At 43.5% G+C, this 17,249-nt stretch overlaps 1 protein-coding gene across 1 annotated transcript; it reads right to left on the bottom strand.

The window, feature by feature from the left end:
• Positions 1 to 75: 75 nt before the first annotated feature.
• On the bottom strand, positions 76 to 17,009 carry EXOSC9 (exosome component 9). Its single transcript, XM_069976823.1, has 12 exons — positions 16,815 to 17,009; positions 14,115 to 14,209; positions 12,592 to 12,711; positions 11,431 to 11,533; positions 10,558 to 10,695; positions 9,341 to 9,423; positions 7,191 to 7,323; positions 5,893 to 5,981; positions 5,667 to 5,813; positions 4,998 to 5,170; positions 4,512 to 4,584; positions 76 to 1,972 (listed from the first exon to the last, which is right to left on the bottom strand). Exons 1-12 carry the CDS (start codon positions 16,878 to 16,880, stop codon positions 1,882 to 1,884), a joined length of 1,311 nt encoding a protein of 436 aa, XP_069832924.1. The 5' UTR covers positions 16,881 to 17,009; the 3' UTR covers positions 76 to 1,881.
• Positions 17,010 to 17,249: the final 240 nt, after the last annotated feature.

Here is a 17,249-nt window from a genome sequence, read left to right as displayed (position 1 = left end):
TTCTTCATGCATTTCTCTAGGGGGCTTTTTCTTGCATTTTTGACTGTAAACATCTTTTAGCCCCCCCCCCCCCCCCCCCAGCTGCTGGATCACAAAAGGTGACAAATGCCTGAAAAAGCCATAGGCACTGCAATGAGACTTTGAGACAACCAGAACAATTCTATTGAACTCTATGGGACGGGGAAAACTGCAAGCTTGCAAAAACCACCACACCCTTAAATGCCAGAAAGAAACATCCCCCCCAAAACGCCATGTGTATAAGGCCGATCCTAAACTTCTATTGACTTCCAGCTAACATCTGGCGTCTGTGCCAGAAAAAAAGCAGTGGCGATTTTATTGGAGTTTTCCAGGATTTCAAGGTCTGGTCACAACTGTATGGGATTGCCAGTCAGTGACTGGGGCAGGACATGACTGCAGGCACTGGCTGAGTGGGCAATCCCAGGGGTGTTCTCCCCTGGGTTGTGCCAACATTAACTCAGGAAAATGCATTTCAGTGGGGGTCCAGGAGCATGTGACGTGATGCTTCAGGGGTATAGGCAAGTTGTGCTTGTTTCCCCTTGCCTGCTGGGAAATGTAACTCGTTTTGAATTTTACAGCTTGGGGAGGTGAGTATGCTGTCTCGTTTTGCAGCACTGGGAAGCACTATTTTTTTCCTAGAAAACGCTTAGGGTAGCTTTACATGTACCATAACACAGCAGATTTAATGCTGTGTTCATTCATTTAGCCAAATCTGCTGTGATCCAGTATGTGTGAAGCTACCCTTAAAGGGGTTGTACACCAAAAAAAAGTTCTTTCAAATCAACTGCCATAAAGTGCCAGAGATTTGTAACTTCTATTAAAAAAAAATCTCAAGCCTTCCAGTACTTATCAGCTGCTGTATGCCCAACAGGAAGTTGTATTATTTCTAGTCTGGAGAGCAGGAGGTTTTCTATGGGGATTTGCTGCTGCTCTGGACAGTTCCTGACATGGTTTTTTTTTCCTGTCTGACAGTGCTCTCTGCCTCCTCTGTCCACTTCCTGCAGGACACAAGTTTTTTTTTTTGTAATAGAAGAATTACAAATCTGGTACTTTATGGCACCAGTTGATTTTGAAAGAAAAAAAATTTGAACAACCCCTTTAATATAAAACCTGGCCGTAAACACCTGCTCACAGGTTTTTATCAGTCTGTGTCACACATGTGTAACTGGCTAGCGAGCTATTAGGTGGGCTGTCCAGCAATATACACCACACCAATCTCCTAACATTACACTTCAAAGACACCATATCTGTGCTGCTACAAACAAACACTGCTCCAAAGGGGTAGTTGTCTAAATTATCAGGTTCTTGCACCAGAAGATGTGAGACTGAAACTTCCCTTCACTGGGATTTAACTGCAGTTTACTGCTTTTTAGGATTTTTTTTTTTTTTTTTTTTTTTATTAATGGAAGAAAAAACTAACCTAAAAAGGATGTCTGTATATATTTTAATTTATGAAAACAGTAGAAAAATAGCAAGCTATATTAAAGTGTCACTTCACAAAACTTGACATGTCAAAAGTTGTGGGTGTTCAGACTTGTAATGTTTGGGAGAACATGTCCTCTCCCCGCTCTGAGAAGAGTGTCATGCTCCATTAGAAGTCTGACTGATCACGTGACACATAGCCGAGAGAGGACGCACTGTCTTCCAGCTCTATCACCTGATTGGTATGGGTCTGAACACTCGGACCAATCAAAACTTTTGACATGTCTTAGTTTTGTGAAGTGACTGACACTTTTAAGCATACTTGGGCTATGATATTACAGTTCTGGCCCGTAAAACACATTTCCCCCCCCCCCCCCCTGAATTCTGAAATATTAGGGCACCTTGTGACTATACAAATGGCGTGTATCATTACTATCACCCCTAGTGTGCAGACTTCTTCTTTTTCTTCTTACTGGTAGGTGTTTTTATTCCAGATGATTTCCCTTGCTCTTCTGACGCTGCAGCCTGCACGCTAATACACAAAAGGAAAAGAGAACTGAGTCCCACTGATAATACTAAAGGATTTCATGGTTATTTTATTACATACATTCTAAAAGAACTTTGACGGTTCCTGTATGTAACATATACTGCAATCATTCAGGTACATTTGGTCTAGGGGAAAACTGTTCCTGACCTGTTGGCCAATATTGCCAGAAGTGACTATAACGCTGTCACGCTAGGCATGTTAGTTATTGTTAAGAGTGTAACTGTCATTTCATTTATTTTTTTTGCAGAAACCAATAGTACAAGCAATTTTAAGAAACTCTGTATTAGGGTTTATTAGGCAAAAAAAACCCTCTTTCTCTACTCAAAAAGCTTTTTTTCACCTTCCCCCCTCACTACTTATCTGTGCATTATCAGGCAAAGCCATCTTCATTACAGAGGAGCAAAGTGAAGACTGTTTTGCCGAGTCCATCATAACCTATGGAGGGGGGGATGAGTGAGCAGGGAGTGCAAAGAAGCAGCTATATAGTTTGGAGACTGTCTGGGCACATAAAACGCTAGATTCAGGAATCAGAAAGGTCAGTGCTTATCTGGGATTTTGGTGAGAGAAGATTGCAGGATGTAGTGTCTTGCAGGGCTGCCTTTTCTCCTCTCTGTGCTCACTCACCACCCCCCCCCCCTCTCCATAGAGCATAATAGACACAGAAATCCTGCTTCTTCTGAAGTGATGGGAGGTAGAAAAAACACCTTTTTGACTACAGAAGGAAACTCTTCTGCTTAATAAAACCTATTACAGAGTTTCTTAAAATTGCTTGTACTATTGATTCCTGAAAAGTGACATTTAAATGACAGTTTAAGCGTATTGGTCAGAGTATCACTGTAGAGACCCCCACCCATCAGAGCAAGCACAGACCACAGTGGCAGAAAGCCCCTTAGACTGATAATGGAGCTGCTGAGATCTCAGAGTTCATATCTCTGCTAAAAAAAAAAAAAAAACTACAGCTATGGCTGGGCAATATGGCCAAAAACTAAAAAACATTATGGACGATTGACATTTATTTATTTTTTTGCCAAATAAACATTTTGCAGGCACCTCAGATACTTATTTTAATGGTGTTTGAGGAAGCAACTGTATTACTTCACACAGTACCAGGGCCCCATATCGGTAGTTATGCCTAATATGTGGCTCCAATATTCAGGCACCATATAGCACAGGAGGTCATCTCTGAGCATCAATGTAAGCGTGACACCCCTGAATTAACCCCTTCACCAATAGCTGCTCCAAACATCCGGCACTAGTACCACCAGGTTTGCAGCCACCTAGGGAGCTGTATGTGGAGGGAGAGTTAAAGCGTAACTCATTTCAGGGTAATTTTTCTGAAAAAAATATCAATAGTACAAGCAATTATAAAAAACTCTGTAATAGGTTTTATTTACCAAAAGAGTTTCCTTCTGTACTGAAAAAGCTGTTTTCCTCCCCCCCCCCTCACTTTAGAAAAAGCAGGATTTCTGTGTCCATTATGCTCTATGGAGAGGGGAGGGGCTGAGAGGAGTCCTGCACAGCACAACACCCTGCAATCTTCTCACAGCAAGTTCCTAGATAAGCACTGACCTTTCTGACCTCTAAATCCAGTGTTTTAGGTGTCCAGACAGTCTACAAACAGCTGAGCTTCATGTCTCTTCTTCCTGCTCACTCATCTCCCTCGCCCCCCTCCTCCATAGGATATAATGGACACATCAGAACCCATCTTCACTGGCTTCTCTGTAATGAAGACTGGTTTGCCTGATAATGCACAGATAAGAAAGAAAAGAAGGAGGGGGGGGGGGGGGGAGGCTGGGAAATTGCCTTTTGAGTACAGAAAGATGCTTTTTTTGCCTAATAAAACCTATTATAGGATTTCTTAAAAATCGCTTACTCTACAGATTTCTGCAAAAAAAAAAAATAATTGACCGTTACACTAACTGATTAACCTCTTCTTTCCCAATAGTCTTCTTTATTGATACAAAACAACTTACCTTATTTATGGGTTTGTGGAACGAATCGTCTGCGTTTCAATTATTTTATTTGGGAAAATTAGCTTTGATATAGGAGTGATTTGGATTACAAGTAGAGATGAGAGAACCTGGAGCATGCTTGAGTCCATCCGAACCCGAACATTCGGCATTTGATTAGCGGTGGCTGCTGAAGTTGGATAAAGCCCTAAGGCTATGTGGAAATCATGGATATAGTCATTGGCTGTATCCATGTTTTCCAGACAACCTTAGAGCTTTATCCAAGTTCAGCAGCCCCAGCTAATCAAATACCGAACGTTCGGGTTCGGATGGATTCGAGCCCGAACCCGGTTCGCTCATCTCTAATTAGAACCAATTATACATGTAATCCCAGCATTCACTACATTCCCCATTAGAAGGCTGGGACATATGCTACGCTGCCGGGACCTTCTGTGCCACTATACGGAATGTAATGAAAACCAGGGTGTAAATATAGATTTAGTTGTAGTTCATAATGAAATACATACAGATTATATACAAGGAAAAATAAGATATGCCGCACGAGAAGACAATACCTGGCTTTGGCTTGAGACTTTGGCTGCAGTATTATTACGTCTTCTTCCTCGCTGTCAGACAACATAATGATATCTGTAATAAAGAATCAAATACATTAACAATGATCGACTATCGATATAACAATCTATATACACCATGGGGGAGATTTATCAAACATGGTGTAAAGTGAAACTGGCCCAGTTGCCCCTAGCAACCAATCAGATTCCCCTTTTCATTCCTCACAGACTCTTTGGAAAATAAGAGGTGGAATCTGATTGGTTGCTAGGGGCAACTGAGCCAGTTTCACTTTACACCATGTTTGATAAATCTCCCCTATGTTCTTGCAGCCAAGTGGCTAAGGTGGTAAGCCAGGGTATGAGGTGCTCAGCCGAGCTCATTTCCTGGGTTTATCTACCGATCAAAACTTTTGGCCTCTCCAGAACATGTCAAAAGTGCCCATTTAAAGAAGTCATTATAAACATATATATCAGCCACAAAAGCCATGCCTTTGGAGTCTTTCTTTGCAGGTTTTTCAATAACTTTGTGGCTCCCTGGGGATGCTGTGGCAGCGTCATCATCTTCTTCCTCATCTTCTGACTCCTCCAATTCCCCCCACGCATTTCCAACGCCCTCTCCAATTTGGGCAGTGCCAGCAGCCCACACAACTGGTTTGGACACACTAGTGATACTAAGTTAGGGAAAAGGTAATGACATTTAGTAATATTATACATATATATTAAAGAGGTACCCCGGCAAAAAAATATATATTTTTTTCTTTCAAAATCAACTGGTTTCAGAAAAATATATAGATTTGTAATTTAATTCTATTTAAAAATCTCCAGTCTTCCAGTCTGACACAGTGCTCTCTGCTGCCACCTTTGTCCATGTCAGGAACTGTCCAGAGCAGGAGAGGTTTCCTATGGGGATTTGCTCTGACATGGACAGAGGTGGCAGCAGAGAACAATGAGTCAGACTGGAAAAAATACACCACTTCCTGGACATACAGCAGCTGATAAGTACAGGAAGATTTTAAAACAGAAGTAAATTACAAATCAATATAACTTTCTGACACCAGTTGATTTGAAAGAAAAAGATTTTCACCGGAGTACCCCTTTAATATTTCCCACACAATCCAGCCTCTCTCATTTTTTACAAACAGACTTGCAGAAGGATACACATCAGATGGCGGCTTTGATGTGGAAATAATTTCCTCGGCTTTGCCTTCCACCTCGGACGTATCCACCGGACTTTTCTCCATTTTGAGGGCCGTTATTTTTTGATCAGGTAATGATTCCGCAAATCCAAACTTCCCTCCCTCCTTCCTGCAAAGAGATTGGCAGAAATGATATAAAGCAATAACGTTCACCTTCTGGAATAATCCACATATATCATTTTACTGACCTGACTTTTCTGTCATTTTCCAGAGCTTTCTGGATTAGCTCGCTGATCTCGGCCACCTTCACACCGGCCACTTTACTGCACCTCAATACCTGCATGTATATTACAGTACATCATGTCACTGATCACAAAGAGAACAGGCGATTTCTCATTACAATAGATTAAAGGGAACATGTCACGTCTCTGGGATCTCACACTGCTTATATGTGAAGCAAACAGCAAAGCAATATTACTGGCATCAATAAATTATATGTGAATATATATACATATATATATATACATATATACACGTATACACACATACACAGTGGTGCCTTGGATTACGAGCATAATTTATTCCGGGACCAAATCCACTCTTAAACCAAAGCAAATTTCCCCATAAAAATCACTGATATGCTGACAATTGGTTCCACAGCCCAGCAGAAACAGCTGAATATGTGATATTATAAATTGTACAGTATAGCAAGTATAAAGTGCAGGCACATTATAGCAGCAGTAGTGTGTATAGCTGAGTGTGAGTGCAGGCACATTATAGCAGCAGTAGTGTGTATAGCTGAGTGTGAGTGCAGGCACATTATAGCAGCAGCAGTGTGTATAGCTGAGTGTGAGTGCAGGCACATTATAGCAGCAGCAGTGTGTATAGCTGAGGGTAAGTGTAGGCACATTATAGCAGCAGTAGTGTGTATAGCTGAGTGTGAGTGCAGGCACATTATAGCAGCAGTAGTGTGTATAGCCGAGTGTGAGTGCAGGCACATTATAGCAGCAGTGTGTATAGCTGAGTGTGAGTGCAGGTGAATTATAGTAGGAATGGAGAGGATGGGAAACACAAGGGCTGACAGAGACTGCAGGGAGTATGAAAAAATGAGCAGGGCAGATGTGGGCACATACATGCAGCACTCTCTGTCTGGGGAGAGAGGGGTCACAGCTATGGAGTGATTACCTCCACAGTCCTGTCCCCTGATGCAAGCCCCAGCCTGAAGTGGATCTGCTATGATTTGGAAGGTGAGGGAGACTTCTGGGTCAGAGTACAGGGCTGGAGACCCCGCTATGCAGACCATGCCCCTCTTCCCACTCCCCCTCCCACCCAGTACAGGGAGCTCTTACACCAAAGCAATGCTCTTAAACAAAGTTACAATTTTGAAAAACTGTGAGCTCTTAACCCAAAACGCTCTTAATCCAAGTTACTCTTAAACCAAGGTACCATTGTATTTATTTTATCTTTTTTTTTTTTAAACAAATTTTTTTTTCTAATTACTTGGGGTAGGGTTTATAGCGTTCTAGCCCAGAGACTGATGATTCACCTGTTCTTTCAGCAACATGATGCCTCCACTTGACTGAATGGTACAGAGCTCTCTGTGTTTATTCATGGCGATCACCAGAAGACCATCCATGACGCGCTCTTCCCGTTCATTAGGGTCCACCAGCAAGAATGTTCTAAATTGAAGGTTCATATAACAAAGTGTTAAAACAAATTAAAAATTGATCAGCTATTTACTAAGCAAACTTTTTAAAGGGGTTTTCCTAAAATGTACTGGTGGCCTAACATCAGGATAGGTCACCAATATCCAAATGGCAAGTAGCCCTGGTGCTAACATGCACAGTAAAAAAATATGGTAATCTTGAAGGGAATCTGTCAGGTCCATACCAGGTAGAGAGCTGCAGACAGCGGCAGATAGCTGATAGGGAGATAAATCAAACAATATCTTTGTCTTTGCTGATGGACAAGTTATTAATTAGAATTTTTCCTTGGAAGCTGAAGTGCCACAGAAGTGATGCTGAGCCAGAGCATGCACACCCCTTCCCTTCCTTCACTGTCTTAAGCCTTCAGCCCTGTACATGAATTAGTCAAGATTGGGGGAGGAGGCGTGCATGCTGTGGCTCAGCATTACTTCTGTGACATTTCAGGGGACATTTCATTTTTTAAAGGGGAACTATCAGCAGGTTAGATGAAAGTAATCTGCTGATATGTCCTTATTGCACATGAGACGCTGAAGAGGAAGGTGCAGTTAGTAGTTCACTCCACAGTCCATTAGGGAGCACTGAGACACCCGTTAGGAGCACTGCCCTCCACCGGCCAGCTCCACTGATTATGATTAGAGAGGGGTGGGCCAGATTGGCGCTATGGGGCGTGCAGTGATCAGGTAACGGGTGTCTCAGTGCCCTTAACTGCACCAAAATGGCGCCACAGAGGAACACAAGAGACATACCTTCCTCCTCAGCGTCTCCTGTGCAATAGGGACATATCAGCAGGTTAGATTTGTCTAACCTGAGAGTTCCCCTTTAAGGAGGTGAAGGGTTTGTTTTATTTAGACCTTGAGTTTCAAACTCAGGCCCTCCAGCTGTTACAAAACTACAATTCCCATCATGCCTGGACAGCTAAAGCTTTGGCTGTCCAGGCATGATGGGTATTGTAGTTTTGTAACAGCTGGAGGGCCCTGAGTTTGACACCTATGATTAAGACCCGTGATGGCGAACCTATGACACGTGTGTCAGTGCTGGTGTCGGGGGATGGAGTCAGGTGGGGTAGTGTGTGTGGGGACGGGGGTCAGGTAAGGTAGTGTGTGGGGGGGATGGGGGTCAGGTGGGGTAGTGTGTGTCTGGAATGGTCAGGTGGGGTAGTGTATGGGGAGGGATGGGGGTCAGGTGGGGTAGTGTGTGTGGTACGGTCAGGTAGGGGAGGGATGGGGGTCAGCCAGGTGAGGTAGTGTGTGTCTGGAATGGTCAGGTGGGGTAGTGTGTGTGTGTGTGGTAGGGGAGGGATGGGGGTCAGGTGAGGTAGTGTGTGTCTGGAATAGTCAGGTAGGGTAGTGTATGGGGAGGGATGGGGGTCAGGTGAGGTTGTGTGTCTGGAATAGTCAGGTAGGGTAGTGTATGGGGAGGGATGGGGGTCAGGTGAGGTAGTGTGTGTCTGGAATAGTCAGGTAGGGTAGTGTGTGTGTGTGTGTGTGTGTGGTACGGTCAGGTAGGGGAGGGATGGGGGTCAGGTGGGGTAGTTTGTGTCTGGAATGGTCAGGTAGGGTAGTGTATGGAGAGGGATGGGGGGGGTCAGGTGGGGTAGTGTGTGTGGTACGGTCAGGTAGGGGAGGGCTGGTTGTCAGGTGGTTTTTAGTTTACTTCACACTATAATTATTTTTTGGTTTATTAAGTACAGTTATTTATTACAATTACATATTTTTGTTAATTAAACTATAAATATTGCAAAATATGGTGTTATTTTTCTCAAAACGACACACCATTCGAGTTATACTTGTTTCTTTGCCAAATGCTGACACACCAAGCTCAAAAGGTTGCCCATCACTGACTTAGACCTTAGCGATGGAGAGGACACAGTATGTGGACAGGGTTGTCTCCAGGATTCTAACACTGGTGCCTGGAGCTAATAATACAATCAGGATAGAACAGCATTGGGATTTATAAAAAATGAAAGATAGGAATTATATATAACTCATACCCTTGCTGGAAGAAAGCAAAGCTGACACAAATGGGCATGTGGTGGATGCTGAGAGGAACGGGGTCTCTTTCTTCCGGAGAGTACTATGCAAAATAAACAGACATTAGAATCTCAACTATACCAACAAAGGAAGATAGAGGAAGAAGTTCTCAATCTCTTTAACCCCCAAAATACCTTAAAGGGGAATTTCAAAACAGACTTGTCCCACATGCACATATATAGGGGGAGATTTATCAAACTTGGTGTAAAGTGACACTGGCCCAGTTGCCCCTAGCAACCAATCAGATTCCTCCTTTCATTCCTCACAGACTGTTTGGAAAATGAAAGGTGGAATCTAATTGGTCACTAGGGGCAACTGAGCCAGTTTCACTTTACACCATGTTTGATAAATCTCCCCCATAGAGTTTTCTATTACTAAGAAAGTGTCTCTGAGAACGGCATTATTTCTCTAGTACCTGCCTTCTCCAAACCATGATCATAGACTTGGACACGGACAGCATGAAGAGCTGGACTTTCACTCTCTAACAAGTAGCATGGGCTGCTTTTTTTTTTTTCCACTAGTGCATGGTAGATGGTCACCAATAAAAACTTCTGACAGACCTCTGAATTCTCAGAACTTTTATATAGTTACTTTTAGAGAAACTATATTTCTTTAAAGGGAATCTGTCACTAGGTTTATTCCACCTTAAATGAGAGCAGCATAAACTAGTAAGAGAAATGCTGAACAGATCGGTGTATTACGTATATCATTCTGTTCAGCCGTTCTCCTAATATGCAGGAGAATAGGATTCTTGCCACACCCCTCCCCCGCCCTCTAGCTGCTGATTGACAGTTGACTGACCATACACAGCATGGATAGATAACTGCCAATCAGCAGCTGGTGGGCGGAGTTTTCTGCTTCTCATGAATATCCAGGACTACTGAGCTCATGCACATGCACTACTTATTGTCCATGTTATTCAGGAGGAGATCTCTGGATCAGCTGCACAGAACAATGTAAGTGATACATCATTCTGTTCAGCTTCTTTGTCACTAGTTTAGGCTACCCTGAGATAGGACAGCATAAACCTGCAGATAGAGTCTCTAATAAATGTCCACAATGAACACGGCTATTGTCTGTGTGAGTAATACAGCCTGTCACATTAATATTATATTTTCACATAGTTCTGGATCATATTTTAGCTCAACCTGTTCTTTGGGGTTCATGTAGAACATACCACAGTGACTTCTTCTCCTTGTACAGATACATCAGGCCTCCTGAAGTGACACAATGCTGCCACAGCTGCTATACTTGCTGCATCGATTATGTTGCCCTCGTGATTTAACAGATGTATATCGACTCGAATCTGCCACACCTATAGTGAGAAAGAAAACAGTACACATCAGGGTATGCTCACACAGGACCGCTATTACGGTTTCTGCCATTTCTTAAAGGGTTACTCCAGTGAAAATCTTTTACTTTCAAATTAACTTGTTTCAGAAGGTTATATAGATTTTTAATTTACTTCTATTTAAACATTTCCAGTACTTATCAGCTGCTGTATGTGCTGCAGGAAGTTGTATATTCCTTGGAGTTTGACTTGTTGCTCTGTGCTGCCACCTCTGTCCAAGACAGGAACTGTCCAAAGCTGTAGCAAACTCCATAGAAAACTTCAGGGACTGCATCATCTATGTTTGTATCAAACCATTGTAATATAGGTTCATCACATGAATATACATCCCAAGCAATTCATTATTGTAACCTTACCACTAGGGTATGTTCACACATGATGCAAATTTGTTGCAGATTTTCTCAATTTGACATCAATAGGAAAGTCATAAGCACGAGCTCACCAGGACATCTGGGCATGGAAGACGGAGGTGTAAAGTGAAACTGGCTCAGTTGCTCCTAGCAACCAATCAGATTCCACCTTTCATTCCTCACAGACTCTTTGGAAAATGAAAGGTGGAATCTGGTTGGTTGCTAGGGGCAACTGAGCCTGTTTCACTTTACACCATGTTTGATAAATCTCCCCCTACAGACTATGCTTTAAGTGACTGCCAAACATATACCAGGGGTCACTTGTCTATGACTTCACAAGGCTGCTCACCTTCTCTCCAGCTTGAACGCAGAGTGATTCCGTGTCGATACATTTGGAGTTCCTCAAGCACCTCTCCAGCAGTCTGTTGAGTTTCACCAGCAGTTCTGATGGCCTAGGATTTTAGTTAAAATAAATAGATGACTTTGCAGAAAGATAATTTCCAGCCCCAAAAGGTGCTTTAAAGGGGTTATCCAGCAATTTGTTTTTTTCTTTCAAATTAACTGGTGTCAGAAAGTTATACTGATTTGTAACTTAATTCTATTCAAAAATATCCAGTCTTCCAGTACATAGCAGCTGCTGTATGTCCTGCGGGAAGTGGTGTTTTCTCTCCAGTCTGACACAGAGCTCTCTGCTGCCACCTCTGTCCAAGACAGGAACTGTCCAGAGCAGTAGCAAATCCCCATAGAAAACCTTTCCTGCTTTCCTGTACAGTTCCTGTCTCAGACAGAGGTGGCAGCAGAGAGCACTGTGTCAGACTGGAAAGAATCCACCACTTCCTGCAGGATATACAGCAGATGATAAGTACTGGAAGACTTGAGATTTTTAAATAGAAGTAATTTACAAATCTATATAACTTTCTGTTCTGCATTGACATAGGCCACATGACTTCTCTCACAGCTAGGAGAACTATACAGAAATTCTATATAAGGGGCAAGTCAAGCCTCCAAGTTAAGTTGCTTTTAGGCTATGTTCACAAAGCATAAAAGTACGGCAGTTGTTGTCATCGGCAACAATTGTTGTACTTTATGCACCTGTGAACACTGCCCTATCTGCTATGGGATCCTGGCTGGAGCGTATACACATAGTATACGCTCCAGCCGGAATCCCATGCGGACCCGCAAATAACTGGCATGTCAGTTTCCTGCGGCCGCAATTCAGTGAATTGCGGCCGTAGGAAACCCTGTCAGTTCACACAATGAAGCGAGCGGCTCCGGCTGCTTGCTTCATTGTGTGCTGTGAAGTGTTCTTATGCGGGCGCGCGCTGATGCGCCCACATCAGAACACTACGGCTATAAAGATCATCCGGCCGGTACTGCAGTACCGGCTGGTCTCTTACAGAGTGTGAACATAGCCTTAAAGGGGAAGGGCCAAGGAAACAGATATATTCACAATAATTTTGAATTCGGCAAAAACAGTTTACAAGCAAGTAACCTTCTTATATTATCTTACCTTCCTGACTCAAATCCGGGTGACGCCATAGACGAGAGTTCAAGGTTGAAGAAAATGATTCCTTCAGTTGGTCTGTTCATCTTAGGGGTGACAAGTTCACATGACACTTGCCCAAGAACTCTGAAAGAATAGTGCAAAGAATTCTGTAAAACCCAATATACTATATCTACGTCCCACAAGAAGGATGGGTGTTTTTCCTGGGAAATCCTTTCCTGCTTCTTCTGATTCATTAGACGTGACTACAACCGTAAAGTCGTGACTAGTTAAAAGGTTCACATAGATAAGCACAGATATAGAAGTAACAAGGTCACGGTCCGGCCTTTATGAATCCTGCTTATCATCTTAACTGGAATACGGGCACATTCGGGTGTGCTCGCGCTCCAATTAGCCATAGCACAGAATGTAAAGTGCGTCCGGGAGCCGTACTTTACATTGTGTGCACAGTCTATTTCGTGCGGCCGCTGTTCGCTGAATAGCAGCCACACGAAATAGACATATCAGTTTTTAGGCAGCCGCCTGGAATCCTTGCCGCAGTGTATACAGAGTGTATACACTGCAGCTGGGATTCCATAGGGGTTAATGCGATCGGCCGCTGTAATAAAAAGTGACTCTGTACCCACAATCTGCCCCCCTCCCCCAAACCACTTGTACCGTCAGATAGCTGCTTTTAATCCAAGATCTGTCCTGGGGTCCGTTCGGCAGGTGATGCAGTTATTGTCCTAAAAAACTACTTATAAACTGGCAGCCCTGTGCCCAACAGCCGGGGCCTAGATTGTATATGCATTAGGCTGACACATGTGACCATGATTAAGCGCCACTGCACGAAACACGTTGGTTTTAAGGATTTTATGAACTATTAAAAGTTATGTTTTAATTGAATAACATTTTCCACACAGTGCTGGATCAAAACAATTACCCTTCTAATCCCTTTGTGTGAATCCACGTCCGGCTAACGTTGGGATCCGTGCACCCTCCTCCACCCTCTTGCAATCACCACGAACTTTCCCAGGAGCAAGGTGAGCTGATCCCCCCTGTTTTACTTCTAAATTATTAAGCTGGCACAACCTCTCTGTCCCTCCCCATCATTAGGAATGCTCCAGGCAAATTGCCTCCTATTCATCACCTGTGTCAGCACGGCACATGGACTGGATCGTTAAAACACCTGTGCAATGTTCAGACAGGAGAAAATGTTCCAGTGGCATTCCTAATGATGAAGAGGGCGGGAAGGAGGGACGGAGGGGTGGTGCAAAGTTTAGGCACAGATACTCTAGGCCACGGTCGTTGGGCACAGGGCTGCAAATTTAAAAGTTGTTTTTTAGGACAATAACTGCATCACCTGCCAAACAGACCCCAGGACAGATCTTGGATTCAAAGCAGCTATCTGAAGGTACAAGTGGTTTGGGGGGGGGTCAGGTTGTGGGTACAGAGTCGCTTTAAACAATGGCCGTTGTTGCAAACCTGCAACTACGAGCGTTGTTTAGTCAAAAAATACATAGTGTGAATGAGGCCTAAAAGTTAATTACCTGGTTTTCCCAAGCTCAACAATACAGCAGCCATACTCTGTTCCAAAAGTGATCTTTATATTTCTGTAATCGTAGGTTTGTCGACCGTCAATACGCTGCAGATACAAAAGGAATAAGAACATAAATACAAGGTGCTGGGGATCTAGAGGGTTATGGGGATCTATAGGGTTATACAGGGTTATGGAGATCTATAGGGTTATGGGGATCTATAGGGTTATGGGGATCTATAGGGTTATGGGGATCTATAGGGTTATGGGGATCTATAGGGTTATGGGGATCTATAGGGTTATGGGGATCTATAGGGTTATACAGGGTTATGGGCATCTGTAGGGTAATACAAGGTTAGGCTATGTTCACACCAACCAAAACAGGCACAATTCCCCAGCAGAATTTTGACAGGCAGGATTTCAAGCGTAGTCCGCAGTGCGGCTTTCGCTCAAGTTTTCCACCTGTTTTGGTCAGTGTGAACGGGCCCTTACAGGGCTTTACAATGTATACAGGGTTATGGGGATCTATAGGCTTATACAAGGTTACAGGACTCTATAGGGTTATAGGAGGTTACAGGGCTCTACAATGTATACAGGGATGTGGGGATCTATAGAGTTATACAAAGATATAGGGCTCTATAGCAGGGGGAGGGAACCTTAGCTCTCCAGATGCTGCAAAACTACAACTCCCATCATGCCTGGACAGCCAAAGGAGTTGGGAGTTACAGTTTTGCACCAGATGGAGCGCCACGGTTCCCTCCCCCTGTCCTACAACACAATAAACAGAGGTAAAACAATAAAACCAGGACGGCAAGCACCAGGAGATCTCACAGTGAACCTATAATAAGGTAAAATACAGCCAGTCGGTCATAAACCACAGCAATAACACTCCTCCCTGATAAATGTACGTCCTATAAGTACAGAACAACATGCGAGAACAATACACCCAGACACCAAACTACCTAAAGGATTTATGTGACTATAAAGCCAGACGTGAGATTATAAGCGAATAAACAACTGACAGACGTAAAAATAGAAGCTGACAATCATGTGACCGCTAATAAAATGTATACGAGCGTGTGTGTGAAGCTACCCTAAAGGGGTACTCCGGCAAAAATAGTTTTCTTTCAAATCAACTGGTTTCAGATAGTTATATTGATTTGTTATTTACTTCTATTTAAAAAAAATTCCAGTCTTCCAGTACTTATCAGCTGCTGTATGTCCTGCAGGAAGTGGTGTATTCTTTCCAGTCTGACACAGTGCTCTCTGCTGCCACCTCTGTCAAGAGCAGCAGCAAATCCCCATAGAAAATTTCTCCTGACTGTAAAGAATACACCACTTCCTGCAGGACATACAGCAGTTGATAAGTACTCGAATGCATGAGATTTTTTAATAGAAGTAAATTACAAATCTCTGGCACCAGTTCATTTTAAATATTTTTTTTTTTTTTTTTGGTGAACACTCCCTTTAAGCAGTGAAATGTGCAGGGCTTTAATGTAGTACTTTCTCCTATAAGAATTCTAGGTCACCCTCCCTCTTTATGCATTATTATTACATTACTATTATTATAATGTGTGACTGTAGTGATCTCATACATGGCTAGCTATATATATAGGGAGGGGTGTTATTGCTGTGGTTTATGACTACCCGGCTGTACCTGACCTTATTATAGGTCTGGATTAGATATTACACTAGGACCCAGGACTCCTCTGTAATGTTTCTGCTTTCTGTAGAATGAAAATACAATCATTGTCCACGGATTCAGTTTGTGCGTGCGCGTCTTTGACATACTGCTCTTCTGGTGCAAAATACATTGTTTCCGCTTTTAGGGCATGCTCACACAGGCGTAATAGGGGGCAGATTTTACTATCCTGCAACAAATTCTCAACACATCTGTAGCTTTTCAAGCGGTATTCCACTTAAACATAACTTTTGATATCTTGCTGCCCATGGTGAGACTAAGAATTCCTTCCATACTTGTTAGTATCTATTCAGTCTCCTTCCCCCAGTTCTGAGCTGCTGCTTTCTGCTGAAGACACAAAAATCTGTGTGTGATCTGTTCTCTCTGTCTCACCTTCCTCCCTTCTGAGACAGCTGGCAGGCTTTATCTGCAACACTGTCGCTTCTTTTTAATGCTGTGAGTCAAATCGCTGATGAACTCACTGTGATTAATCCTCCCAGCATTACAAAGTTGCAGTCAGGGACTTGTTTACATCAACAGTCTCGGGAAGTGGGGTGGGGGGGTACAGAGATGTAAACAAGTCCCTGACTGCAACTTTGTAATGCTGGGAGGATTAATCACAGTGAGTTCATCAGCAACTTGACTCACAGCATTAAAAAGAAGCTACAGTGTTGCAGGTAAAGCCTGCCAGCTGTCTCAGAAGGGAGGAGGAGGAGACAGAGAGAACAGATCACACACAGATTTGTGTGTCTTCAGCAGAAAGCAGCTGCTCGGAACTGGGGGAAGGAGACAATAGATAATAACAAGTATGGAAGGAATTGTTAGTCTCACCATAGGCAGCAACATATCAAAAGTTATGTTTGAGGGGAATACCCCTTTAAGTTATGTGAACTTACCCTCATACTAACAGAAAATATTTATGATGGGCAGCATACTCCAACTCACAGCTTAAAGTAGCAGTGAACTAAACCAAGCACAAAGCTCAATGTACAGGCTGTCAGTGAGGGATAAGCTGTGCACCCGGGCACGTACCTTCCTGTCAGTGATCGCCTGCAGCAGGAAGGCTCTCTCGCAGTTGGACAGCGGGGTCTCCCTCATCTTTGCCTCCTCTAATGGTGGGACATGTATTCTATAAACACAGGCACTTCCAGCCTCCAACCCACGTGCGAGGGAGACAGCTACGTCATCACCTCGCGCGGCTACACTCTCTGCCGGTCGCCTCTAGTGACGTCGGCCGTCAGGGAAGGGGAAAACTGTCCGTGCGCTAGTGCGCATGCTCCAAGTGTCAGGCGGGGTGACGGCGGGGAGGTGGAGCTGTCACTGCTGGACTTGCTGCGCCCTGAGGGTGGGGGTGCCACGTGGTGCTGCCGCGCGCTGTACCACAGCAGCTCCTCTTATAGTTATTAGGGAGGGGGGGATGCTACACACCTTACGGTTTTCTACCTCATTTTGTCAATTCTATTTGTA

The sequence above is a fragment of the Dendropsophus ebraccatus genome, chromosome 7 (genome assembly GCF_027789765.1).
Source record: "Dendropsophus ebraccatus isolate aDenEbr1 chromosome 7, aDenEbr1.pat, whole genome shotgun sequence".
NCBI classification, from domain to species: domain Eukaryota; kingdom Metazoa; phylum Chordata; class Amphibia; order Anura; family Hylidae; genus Dendropsophus; species Dendropsophus ebraccatus.
The sequence above is the reverse complement of the archived record's forward strand: the minus strand, read 5'-3'. Positions and strand labels throughout refer to the sequence as shown.

What these genes read in the sequence shown, in the direction of transcription:
- EXOSC9 (XM_069976823.1), bottom strand. Translation starts at nt 16,880, where the DNA reads ATGAGGGAGACCCCGCTGTCCAACTGCGAGAGAGCCTTCCTGCTGCAG. An exon ending in TCAAAGCCGCCATCTGATGT is followed by an intron (nt 5,171 to 5,666) that starts GTATCCTTCTGC and finishes TAGTATCACTAG; the next exon opens with TGTGTCCAAACCAGTTGTGT. An exon ending in TGCAAAGAAAGACTCCAAAG is followed by an intron (nt 4,585 to 4,997) that starts GCATGGCTTTTG and finishes TCTTTATTACAG; the next exon opens with ATATCATTATGTTGTCTGAC.